This window comes from Hipposideros armiger, unplaced genomic scaffold (genome assembly GCF_001890085.2).
Source record: "Hipposideros armiger isolate ML-2016 unplaced genomic scaffold, ASM189008v1 scaffold_110, whole genome shotgun sequence".
Lineage (NCBI taxonomy): Eukaryota > Metazoa > Chordata > Mammalia > Chiroptera > Hipposideridae > Hipposideros > Hipposideros armiger.
The window spans coordinates 1142893-1155659 of record NW_017731460.1 but is presented as its reverse complement, the minus strand read 5'-3'; the positions used below and the strand labels follow the sequence as shown (position 1 = coordinate 1155659).

The window sequence follows — 12767 nt, the reverse complement described above, 5'->3', positions numbered from 1 at the left end:
AGCAACTTGTCTGTTCCCCTTTCCCCAATTCCCCAGCACTGTTCCCATCCCCCCAATTCCCCAATTAAAAAAAAAAAAATCTTAAAAAAAAAAAATGAATTTCTTCTTTACTTTAAAGCAATGACAAATTTCTATTTTATAAGCATTTTAAATAATATTTTTTAAAAACCTACCAGAAAAAGAAATATTTTATCCACTCTATAGTTTTATCCTTTCTGAATCATACTGTAAACTTATAAATCTACTATTTTGTTATAGTGGGTTTTGTGGAAGGAGGGGGAAAATTCAACCATTATACCAAATGGAATGAAGAAACGTCAAAGAACACTCCAGATACTATGTTCACTCGCTCAGCAAGCCATTGTTAAACACTATTAGCTAGAGGATGTGTTAAGTTCTGGGGATATAGCAATGAACAAAACAAGGTCCTTGACCTCATAGAAGGCATCATTTCTTGTGAAATGGGCCCTAAAAGTCTAAGAGATATACAGAAACAAAGATACAACTATATACATCAACACATGGCAACACATATCATTTTCTTAAAAATTTTGTATTTATTTCTCTGTCAGAGAAATGTACTTTCTGTTTTAACAAACTCATCTTTAATGTGGTATCAGAGGTGGAAAGTGCTAAACAAAGTCCCACCAATTCAGCTATTTTTATACCACTGTGCCCACCCCTTTGCCCCCATCTAAATAACCAGGTAATATTAAAAATGTATATTCCATAAAATTAAAATAAATTTTTATTTTATTATATAGAGGCATGATAGAGAATTTACTGTTGAGCCTATGAACTCCATGAGAGCAGGCAGGGCCTGTGCCTTATTTATCTTGGTAACCAGTGTGCCAGGCACAAGACCTAAAAGCGGGTATCATTACATCAATGCCCACTACTATATTCATGTCCATGATATATGTTTAACTTTTAACTCTTCAAGACTGTTACTTAACTATGCAAGAATTATCATACAAAATTTTAATATAGAAACTCCTATCCCTCTTAAGATACATAGTAACATCTTTGAAAGGTTGGAAATGTTTCCCAAGGATTTTTCTTTCACCAATCCCCCCAGTGAAAATTATACAAACCATGGAATATAGCTGTTAATATTCTGACATTAATTATGGTAAGTACAAGTATTAATATACATTTAGACTTTATTACAGTACCAATGGTTGAGTCAATTTAGGCATTCTTTATCCCATATTTTCTGAAATATTTTCCATAGCCCTCATGTAATTTTTTATAACATTTAATTCACTAGGTTCTCTTTTACAGCATATGAGAATAATCAGAAAGTGTGATGCCATTTTCCAAGTTTTTCCAATACAGTTAAAGCTTTCAGGATGAAGCTATACTCGCTAAAATGATCCCCTCTGTGCTGGTGTTCTCACTCCTGTTTCAGAGCCTTTGCGGAGTCACATGCAGATGGCGACGGAGATCGCGGTACCTACAGTCTGCAGCCTCTGTGTGCTAATCGCTGCGGTTCTCCTAATGCTCCTCCTGCAGAGACAGAGCTGAGGCCCATTTTGCAGCTTCATCTTGCAGAGAGAATCTTCTGAAACTTCTTCCTTTTTCGGCTTTGAAGGTTTAAACACATTTCTGTTTTCAGGGTCTGTAATAATTACTTTTCTTTTTTCTTTTTTTGGGCTTATGCTGGGATTTAAGAGTTAGAAAATAAAAACAAGCATTTAATAAACAAAATAAAAATCACCTGTTGTCTACCCCTCTTAAAGTTAATATCTTACTGTATATTATGCACCTACTTTCATTTGGCAAAAGGGGTCATAGTGTACAAACTGTTTTATGACTTGATTTTTTTTTCACTTTTAAATCTGTCCTGAAACATAACATTAAGACAGAAATGAATGCCATCTCAGCACTGTCCTACATATGGTGGATAGAGTCGATCATCTATACATAACAATCCTTTCAGGTTGTAAATCCTATCAGGCAACCAGGGAAAAGCAGTAGGTAGGGACCAAGCAAATGAGCATATACACTTTTCTAAATTCAATTCGGCTTCACTCAATGAAATATCTCAAAGAAATATTATATATTTAATTTATATATCTGTTCTTTAACTAGATAGATATATTTTTTTAAATAAGGGATCATTTTATTTTTAACTATGCTAAAATTAACTAATCTCCATTTATTTGGGAACAAAACACGGCTTAAGAAAGAATATGGTGATGGAAGGAGAACTAACTCTGGGTGCTGAACACACAATGTAATATATACATGTAGATGATATATTACAGAATTGTACACCTGAAACCTATATAACGTTACTAACCATTGTCATCCCAATAAAATTTAATTAAAAAAAAGAAAGAATAGTATCAGGCATTTTACTTCTCTGATTCTATCTAATGTTGTCTCTGAAACACAAAAACAGTAACACAGTAGAAAATACTACCTCATTAATCCTTTTGGTTACTACTATCTCAAATTAAATATTTTTAAAATGGTATTTATATCAGGGGGGCTTAGTCCTACAGTGGAGCTGGGGTAAAACTGCTTTTAACAAACCTTTGCTTTAAATGTCAAACTGATATGCCTGTTCAGGGTTTTCCCCCTCCATCAATGTTTTTGAAATTCAACTCTTTTTCTACTCTATACCCAGATTTAAAGTACAAAGATACTACCACACAACAAAAAAATGTTTTTGTTTCTCTGGTTTTAGGATTAAACTGACCTATTAAGTTGACTACAGAAGGTAGAAAGGAAATTAAAGACTTGCACGGCTCAGTAACAGCTGGTAAGCCTTTTATGTGATTACTGATAAGTAATCCATACTCCTAATGTTTTAAGTCAGAATTTCTGTTGTAGAAAGAACTAAAACTTAAGGTACTTAACACATTACGAAGTATTTGAAAAGAACAAAATGTGAACACACTACCTGACAGAGGATCCCCATCAGCACACTTCACTTGAAATGCACCTGGCTACAGGTAACCATGTTAGTATAGGGTATCCTTTCTTCCAGGCTACTGTTTAATGTTAAATCAGAAAAATCTGTAATCAGAAAGATAGTGAGATCAGAATTGCTTACCACCCTGCTGGCTTTTCTACCATGTATACTGCTGAATTTTATAATAATTGAGAGGTAGTCTAAATAACATAGGTAGTAAGTATTCTACTTTAAGAGAATTTGTTAGACAAAAATCAGAAAGGACAATTCCTTTAAATATTTAAGTTAACCTTCTTGATACATTGAAAATATGACTAAAAAATTAAAATATAAAGTAGATTTTTAAAAAATTATATATTTTAAATTTGGGAACCTACTGCTTTATTTTTTTCTGCCTCATCCACTATGGCTAAACAATGGTCTTTTTTCTAATCTTAACATATAGTTCAGAAAACATTTTCTACCTGGCATTTGTAGTCTTAAGGGCTAGACACATATCCGTCTTTTTTTCTCCTGATGACTGTTGTATTATATAAATGGTACAATTAACATTTAGATGAAATTGCATCCACTTCTTTGTGGTTCAGCATTTTGGTTTCCATATTCTCACCAACATCAGCATGCATTTGCTGAGCACCCACTGGGTAAAGAGCACTTTACTGGACACTGTTTTCCTCCCCCATTAACTCCCAATCATTATTCTCTCTTCCCATGACAGATAAAGGTACACTTTTCTTTCTTAAGTCTTCCTGCTTTTAATGTCAACTGTTTTACTCAAGAGTATCATACCATTAGATATCTTGAAAAACTAGTATTCAACAACAAGTGCTCAGTCCAGTGAAATAGAAAATCTAACTTCTTAAATGCAGATGATCTTTGGCAAAAAAATAAATCATTATAGGGCTTTAATGTTTACAACCAGGGTTGTGTTTGAATACAAATGAAGTCCTCCTTTAACAGCTGGTCTTGCTTTGGGCCAAAGGTCTCTGAATAAAATTTCTAGACAAATACACAAAGAATGTATGATGGGTAGAAGAGGTTATAAGGTTCAAGCTAAAATGGAGTTTCAGGGCTGGACGAGTGGCGCATTGGTAAAGACCCTGCTTGGGACGCCAGAGGGCCCCGGTTCAGATCCCACGTCTGAGGGCCAGTGACACTGCCCTCTACAGCTAAGATGCTGAACAACAGCTCAACCTGGAGCTAGGCTGCCATGAGTCGCCAGTGACGGCGTAGGCTGCAGCCCCTGTGGCAGTGGGTTGCCATGGGCTACCGTGTGTAGCCAGAAGCCACAGTGAGTGGCTGTCCAGAAGCAGGCGACTGATCTGTCGCCCAGGGAAGAGCGCAATGATGGTGCCAACTTGGGCCAGTGAAGCGACGTCCTCCACAACTAGACTGAAGAACAAAAGGACAGCAGCTTGTCTGTTTCCCTTCCCCCAATTCCCCAGCGCTGTTCCCATCCCCCAATTCCCCAATAAAAATCTTTTAAAAAATAATAAAATAAAATAAAAATAAAATGGAGTTTCAGCGTTTCTAAGCACACAAATATACAATTTCATAAAAATGATTTATTTTCATAAAGAGAGTCATTGGACCAATGTACCATCAAATTGTTTAAACTCTAAAATTCAAAATCACTTTCACTCTTTTGGAAAGGAACTGCATCCAAAAGACTCTGAAAGATATGTTCAGTATACTTCACTTATTTAGCATCATTGGGAAAAGGTGTTTAATCTTGCACGAATTTCCTCATAACAGAGATTTAATCTTTCTGTAATAAAATTTTAAAAAGGCATTTTCCAAAAATGTATCACATATGTTCATGTCCTTAAAACTTTCTTTTTAATAAAAGTAATACATGTATTAAAAAAAAGCACCTGAAATAACATAAGGAGATAAAATAAAATATTTAAGCTGGTGGTTTCTCAACCTTAGTTGCACAATGCAATCACCTGGAGAACTTAAATATTATTGATGTCCAGGCTCTATTTCCAGAGATTCTGATTTACTTCGTCTGGGTATTAGAACTTTAAAAACTCCCCGGATGATTCTAATGTTCAGCCAAAGCTGAGAACCACCTCTGTCCTCACCATTGCACACCTCAGGAATTTGGTTGTATCCTTCCAGACCTTTTTCTATGCCCCATTCTCCATGTTTTTTTCCCAGTATTTTGCTATTGTAAAAATACTACAGTTAATAACCTTGTTTGTAGGTCTTTTTGCACGTCTGGTTATGTGTGTGGAATAAATTCCTATTAATTAAACTGCTGGGCCAAAAAATGTATTCTTGTAAAATTTTGGTGGATGTTGCCTTCCACGGGAGCTATACAACTTTACACTCCATCCAGCAATGTGTGAGGTTGACTGCCTGTTCCCCCATGTCCTTGGCAACACTGTGACATCCAACTTTTTGATCTTTGCTAAACTGACAGGTGGAACATGATATATAACAAAACACATAAATTTGTATTTCTCTTCATATAGGTGGAAGTGAGCATCTTTTATTTTCGAGATGACACTTGAATTTCCTTTTTGGTAAACTGTTCATTTTACTTGACCATTTCTCTATTGAGTTATTAATATTTTTCTTACTGATTTGAAATGTCTTTACTAGGGAATATAGCTCCTTTTTGAACTTGAGCTGCAAATTTCTTTTCCTAATTTATCATTTGTCTGTTGTTTGGCCTCTTGTATTTTTTGCTATGCAGGAATGCTTCTATTTTTATATAGTTGATTTTCAATCTTTTATAGCTTCCATGTATTATATCACTTAGAAAAGACAGCATGATTTTAACTGATGATTCTCAGGAAAATTCTTTCAGTTTCTTTAGAACTTATACAGTTTAGCCATATGCTAGAGACATCCCAATGCTAGTTGAGAGGTTTCATTATTCCTGAATCAAAATATATTTTGGGGAGAAGGATAAACATTTTCTGGAAATAATTTTCAAGGTATCAATCACTTAAATAGGACTATTTGTATTCCCAGCAGTAGTTAACTATAGGCTTTTGAAATCTTCTGGGATTCTGTCTTAAAACCATCAGATTTGATTTTGGATAATCCTTGCAATACTTGAATGCAGACATTTAAGACCTATACAAATAAAAGACAACAGCACCATACAATCCACTTGTGTGAAGAAAGCAGTTTTATAGGTGCTTACTGATGGAGGAAGACTTGGTGGGCCAGCTAATTACACCTGGGGCTAAAAGACATTCTTTGACTAACGTGAACCATCTTTGATAGAATATTAGAAATCTCACCATTACTCCAGACACAGAAAAGTCATTACGGCAGAAATATCATCACTATTTTAAACAGGGCACAAAAGTGTGAAGTATGGCATTTTAATCTTCTCAACCTATTTTTACTCCTATGTCCCTATTGCTTGATTTCTTTTAATAAAAGTTCCTCTATTTAGGATAATGAAAAAAAGCACCCCTTTGTGATTTTTTTTCAGAATAAATATGTTTTACACCTAGAGTTCAGGAAAATTAATTAAAATTGAGCACAAGAGCTAAAATAATAGTCTCTACCAGTAAAATTTTATTTTCATTTTCAATTTATCTAAAAAGATTACAAACCATATTTACCAGGTTTGTGGCAATTCAGATGGTCTACAGGGGAACTGTCACTCAGTTGCCAAACTGTTTTCACCTTTTTTTGACCACTATTTATTTCCACTCTCCATTTCTGTGGCTTCTCACTAAGAAAAAAAAAAAATCAAAGGGAAAAAGAAACCTGGTTATTTCCTTCCTTTCTTCCTTCTATAGTCATCTAGTGAAGTTCTCATGTGATAAGCACTAAGGAAGAAGACATGAACGGGTAACAATTCTAAATTCGGATTTTAGAGTATGGACTATGTACAGGACACTGAAGTTGGGGATTCACATCTAATAGGCATTTAGAAACATGGGTCTGAAGCTCAGGAGAAGCTAGAAATATGGGTTATGAATTCATTAGCCCAGAGGAACTGAAGCCTTGAGTATGAATGCAATCGCCCAGGGAAGACAGAAACTAAGAAGAAAAGAGGGCAGAGGATAGAGTTCTGGTGAAAACGCACATATAAGAAGCAGACAGAAGAAGAATTTGATAGAGAACTATTCTGTCTTGGAGGTGGGCTGGAGAGGTAGAACTAAAATTAAGAGAGAATGCTATGTCACAGAAACGAAGGAAGGAGATAGGTTTAAGAAAGCAATTGTATTAAATGCCAAATGCCTTATAAGTGCTTACTAAAAGAGAAAGAACTGGTAGGCCAGCTAATGACACCAGGACTGGAAAACACTGTTTTACTGGAAAGTGTCCATTGGATTTGGTAATTAGAAAGCCACTGGTGATCTTTGCCAGAGCAGTTTCATGGGAACTGTTGAGGTTTGGATAAAGAAGGAAATAAATAAAGGGAGGGTAGAAATAGAGTGACTTTAGTATAAGACAAAGTTCAAGTATATTATATATACTGAGGGGAGACCATCATTTGAGGAAAATTCAGGGTCCACTTGGACGGCCAATCTGTCATCTTAGCCTCACAGTTCTCTACATCCCCAATCCCAAACTCTTCTCTCACTGTCACTGCCATACCCCTGACTTTGTCATTACCCTGATCACGTTTTTCCCAATCTGTCATTTCCCTTCTGGCTATACTTTCTACCGTGTCCAGCAAAAAATTTACAAATTTAGAGAAAAATGAACGTCTAGAAGGCCCAACGGTCAAAAGAGTAGACAAGACAAAAGGTCTGGGAGAAGGCAGAGTTGGAGAACTCCATCAGACTGTGGCCAGAGAAGGGGTAAGACGATTAAGGTTCCAAAGGTGAAGCAGCTCTGGGTCACAAGGTCCCCATGGTACAGACACCGGAACTGCCTAGAACCATTAAAGTACAATTTAATTATTAAATTGCTTACCTTTGATATAAGTTTTTTACAGCAGTTGGTCTGACAGGCAGCTGAAAAATGTGTTGCTCATCAAGAGGATTTTGTTTATAATATTTTATACAGGATCTAAAAAAATTAAAAAATGAACCTCTTTGGGGGAAAAAATGCCACTAAAGGCTTTCTGGTAGTCTAAAGCTCATAAGGAAGACATTTTATTGAATACCACTAACCACAACATTAAAAACAGAATAATTTCAGGGACACAAAAGTAAAAAACAAACACACAATACCTTCAACTCCCAAAAAAACATAGGCTATGTTTTTTTTCTTTAAAAGGAAATGTCATTTGCTTTTTAAAAATTAATATACATATTTCTTATAAATATAAAATATATTTAAGTTGAGCCCAAATAAAGGTTTAAGTATGGAGAGAGACCTATCAGAAAGAGAAAAACAAAGAGGCAAAAGAGAAAGATACAGTCGTCATGGTATTCAGAATCTGGGGAATTAAACAGTTAACTTATTTATTATACTACTTACCTTTAATGGGAAAATAAAAAAACCAATAACAATGTCAAATTTTTCCCTTTATGACTGAGGCAAAGTCTAGTTTTGGAAAAGGCAGTGGTACATTTACTTTCACAGGGAAAAAGAAACCCATTCCTTCCACTGGAAATAGGTTCACCTATTTCCAGTTTAAGGCCTCCAATACACATAAGACACAAGCAACCCATGTATCAGGGTTATTCCAAACTGACTGGCAGAAATCTCTAAAATTACAGCAATACTATTGACAGAGAGGTCCAGTTATATTTAATTCAACTCAGTTATCATACTCGTACTGATGGCTCGCAATCAGTTTGGCCCAAATATATAAGGATGTAAAGAAAAAGGACAGAACTAATATTTATTAAGCACCTGTTAAGTGACAGGTACTTTATATGCTTTACATCATTTAATCCTGACAACAAACATGAGGTTATTAGATCCCTGTTATAGATGAGAAAACAAGACACAGTGCAAGGAAACTTCCTCTGGACATTTGGAAGTGCTACAGCCAAGTGTCAAACCTGATTTCTTCTGGATCCAAAGCCTTTCCTTCCTATGAGAGTGACTTAAGAGCCATTGTGATACTGTAAAAACAGGGTGCATAGGTTCTATCCTAACTGATAATAAAAAAGGCACATATTTTGGCTGCAACTATTTCAGAAGAAAATACATTTTTACATAGGTAAACAACAGAGAAATACTTACTGTGTTAAAGAAAAGAGGAGCTCATGTTGAGGTTTAATGAAAAGCTTGCAACTGACTAATATTTCTAGAATATGGTGGAGTTTTTGAACACGATAAACTTGTTCTTGTATATCTACTGATGGAGAAATAAAATATTCCTGGAATGAAAAAAAGTATAAGTATTATAAGGAATTAAAAAAGTGGAATCTTTGGAAAGAATATGGCTCTGACTGTTAAACCTAAGTATGAATGCTTCATTCACAGGGCAAAAAAAGACAGGAAATAGCGAGACAGAATATACCACCTTTCAATACTATTCCTCTACCTAACCTGTAAGTACAGTCTTCACTGAGGATGTTCTAAGAAAACCTTTATACATATTCTCTGATGAGGGCAAATCACAGAACTGCTTTACAAAGGAGGCCTCAGTGGGAGACTAATGCCACCCATCAGCCTCTCCAGGTGGAATAGCAAATCCACAATTCTTTTTTTTTTTTTTTTTTGCAAGCTGGCTCAAGGTTACCACTGCCTGAAGGGAAGTTGTAGCATTAAATGCTTGCATTAAAAAAGGTAAAAGCGGGCCTGCTGAGTAGTACGATGGTTAAGAACTGGCTTAGGATGCCAGAGGACCCCGGTTCGGATCCCACATATGAGGGCCAGTAACACTGCCCTCCACAGCTAAGATGCTGAACAACAGCTCAACCTGGAGCTGGGCTGCCGTGAGAGTTACCAGCGACAGCGTAGGTTGCAGCCCCTGTGGCAGTGGGTTGCTATGGGCTACCATGGGCTACCGTGTGGCCAACAGCCAGTGTGAGCGGCCAGAAGCTGGCGACTGATCTGCCTCGCCCAGGAAGAGCGCAATGATGGTGCCAACTTGGGCCAGTGAAGCAACGTCCTCCACAACTAGACTGAAGAACAAAAGGACAGCAACTTGTCTGTTCCCCTTCCTCCAATTCCCCATGCTAGTCCCCGCCCCCAATTACCCAATAAAATCTTTTAAAAAAAAGGTAAAAGCTCTCAAATCAAAATCTAAGCTTTGCCTTTAGAAAATGAAAAAGAAAAGCAGACAACCCAAAGCTAGCAAAAGGAAGGAAATAATAAAGATAAGAGCAGAAATCAGTGAAATAAACAAAAAGAAAAAAAGAAACAAAAAAGAGAAGATCAATGAAACCAAGAGCTGGTTCTTTGAAAAGATCAATAAAATCAATAAACTTCTAGTCATGACCAAGGAAAAAAAGAGACAACTGATAATTTACCAATATCAGAAATGAAAATGGAGACATCACTATAGAGTTTATTCAAATTAAAAAAGATAAAAAGGGAATAATATGAACAATTCTACAATATATTTGACAACTCAGTTGAAATGGATAAACTACATGAAAGACTTAAAAATGTTACCATAGGCAGAAAGAACAGGGCTGTGGAGAGAGAGGGGGAGGAAAAGAAGGAGGAAGTGCAGGAAACAAAGGAAGAGATGAGATCATTCTTAAGAAAAGGTGCAGTTACAGCTAATTGTAATAGAGTATAATACTATTGAAACAGGATTTTTTGATGTGTGTTTTTGTGTGTATCCCCGGGATTGTGGTCTCGTGGAACTGAAAAATGGAGACACGGACCAAAGAGGTAAAGTTGCAGAAAAGGACAGTTTATTAGATGAAAAAATACATTTCAAAGAAGCAGAAGTGGGTCCAAGCAGTAGAGAAGGGCTCAAGGAAATATTTTTTATTTTTTTCCCATTATTTCCATTATTATTTCCATTATTAGAAGAGAAAGTACACTCCAAAGAGTTTGGAGCTGGCCAAGCAAGGAGGAAGCTCAAAAGGCCCATAAGATAATTCTTAACTTCAATACTCTTGCTAGGTTGACAGAGGTGTCCACCTCTAAAAATAGGTAGCAAACCTATATTACCAAGAAATTGAGCAAATATATTGATAAGATTCCACTCACATATGTTACTGGTAAATGGGTGCGCCACTTTAGAAATGTGGCAATGTATTGCCAAGCATAAGGTGCTCAACCCTTCTAATTCTATTTGTGAGAACCCATCCTAAGGAAATAATCCATGGTAAATGTGGTAGGTGGAATTTTATGATAGTCCCCAAGATTCCCACCCCCTTACACATCTTGTATAATCCTTTCCCCTTGAGTGAGGCCAGAACCTCTGAATATGATGGGATGTCACTTCCATGATTAGGTTACTAACTGATGGATTCTGAATTAATCAAAAGGGAGATTGTCGTCATTACTATGATCCAATCAGGTGAGCTCTTTAAAAGAAAATGAAGTAGGAGATGTTATACTGGCTCTGAAGAAACAAAATGCCTACCATGTTGTAGAGAGGGCCACATAGTAAGAACCTACAAGCAACCTCTATGACCTGAGACTGGTCCTGGGCCAACAGCTAGCAAGAAAATGGGGACCTCTGTCATAGTGCCACAAGGAAATGAATTCTTCCAACAATAAATGAGAGAACCTGGAAGTAGATCTTTCCCTAGTCAAGCCTCCAGATGAATATGCAAGTTGGCTGACACCTTGATTTCAGCCTTGTAAACACTGAGCAGAGAGGACTAGGCTAAAACTCGCCCAACTCCTGACTCCTGGAAACTGTTAAGATAATAAATTTGTGTTCATTTAAGCTTTTAAGTTTGTAGTAATTTGTTACATAGTGATAGTAAACTAATATAGTAAGTGAAAAACATCAGAATCATTTGGAATAGGAGGTGGCTTATTTAAAAAGACATATTCCTACCCAAGCCCTAGACCTACTGAGTCACTGGGGCCTAGGAATTATCATTTTAACAAGCCTTCCTGGATGTTCTCAAGTTTAAGGACTACTGTGTCAAAAGTTTGGAGTCAAACCGTACTAAAAAAACACAAAAACAACAGGTATATGAAATGACTAGAGGAAAATTAACAAAAATGAAGAGTACTTATATTTGGGTAATGAGATTTAGGGTATATTTGCCCTATACAGTATTCTAACTTTCAAAAATGTTAGTACTTTTCTAAATAAAAAAAAATATATCAGGGGGTGGCCGGTTAGCTCAGTTGGTTAGAATGTAGTGCTCATACAACAAGGTTGCCAGTTCGATCCCCACATGGGCCACTGAGCTGCGCCCTCCATAGCCAGATTGAAAATGACTACTTGACTTGGAGCTGATGGGTCCTGAAAAAACACACTGTTCCCCAATAAATATCTTAAAAAAAAAAAGTACCAAAACCATTCCTCTGTGGGCCCTACATTATCATATATCTATAATATATATGAAATATATATGATATATTATATATTATATATAATATATATATTATATATATATATTTGTTGTTAGAGCCTGTTTTCACTAAAAAGATATACCCTTAATAAAATGTTTAAAATTTGAAAAGCAACAATTAAACCTCAAAAGAATTCAGTTGAGTCTTGCTTTGCACAATAGACACAGCTGGAGTTTTTATACCTTGTTTTTTTTGTGTGTGTTTTTTTTTTGATGAGCCATCCTGCCACCTGTTGGCAGCTCAGCAACAGCTCAGCTTGGGCCGGGCATCGAACTGTTGTTGCTCAGAGCTCAAACTCTTGAGCGAGCTCTTAACCAATTGAGCCACTCAGCCGGCCCTCTACCTTGTATTTGTTTTGGTTTTTTTTTTAAAGATTTTTTTTTTTAATTTTTTATTGGGGAATTGGGGGGATGGGAACAGTGCTGGGGAATTGGGGGAAGGGGAACAGACAAGTTGCTGTCGTTTT

The 12767-nt window shown here is 36.2% G+C and overlaps 2 protein-coding genes across 5 annotated transcripts in view; one reads left to right on the top strand and one right to left on the bottom strand.

The window, feature by feature from the left end:
• The window catches only part of LCTL (lactase like), a 13675-nt gene extending 12013 nt beyond the window's left edge, over positions 1-1662 (top strand). For 2 of the 3 annotated variants that reach the window (XM_019647262.1, XM_019647263.1), the window contains exon 12: positions 1412-1551. In XM_019647262.1, coding sequence (XP_019502807.1) covers positions 1412-1527 — 116 coding nt within the window. In that variant the 3' untranslated portion in view covers positions 1528-1551. Of the gene's footprint in view, positions 1-1411 lie in introns of all 3 variants that reach the window. The other variant, XM_019647261.1, reaches the window with a different exon arrangement.
• Positions 1576-12767, bottom strand: part of ZWILCH (zwilch kinetochore protein) — a 38155-nt gene continuing 26963 nt past the window's right edge. The window contains exons 14-18 of one of the 2 annotated variants that reach the window (XM_019647264.1): positions 9044-9180; positions 7820-7915; positions 6514-6626; positions 2912-3027; positions 1576-1662 (exon numbers count right to left, since the gene is read on the bottom strand). In XM_019647264.1, the coding sequence (XP_019502809.1) occupies positions 2939-3027; positions 6514-6626; positions 7820-7915; positions 9044-9180 (435 nt within the window). In that variant the 3' untranslated portion in view covers positions 1576-1662; positions 2912-2938. The remainder of the gene's footprint in view (positions 1663-2911; positions 3028-6513; positions 6627-7819; positions 7916-9043; positions 9181-12767) is intronic. The other variant, XM_019647266.1, reaches the window with a different exon arrangement.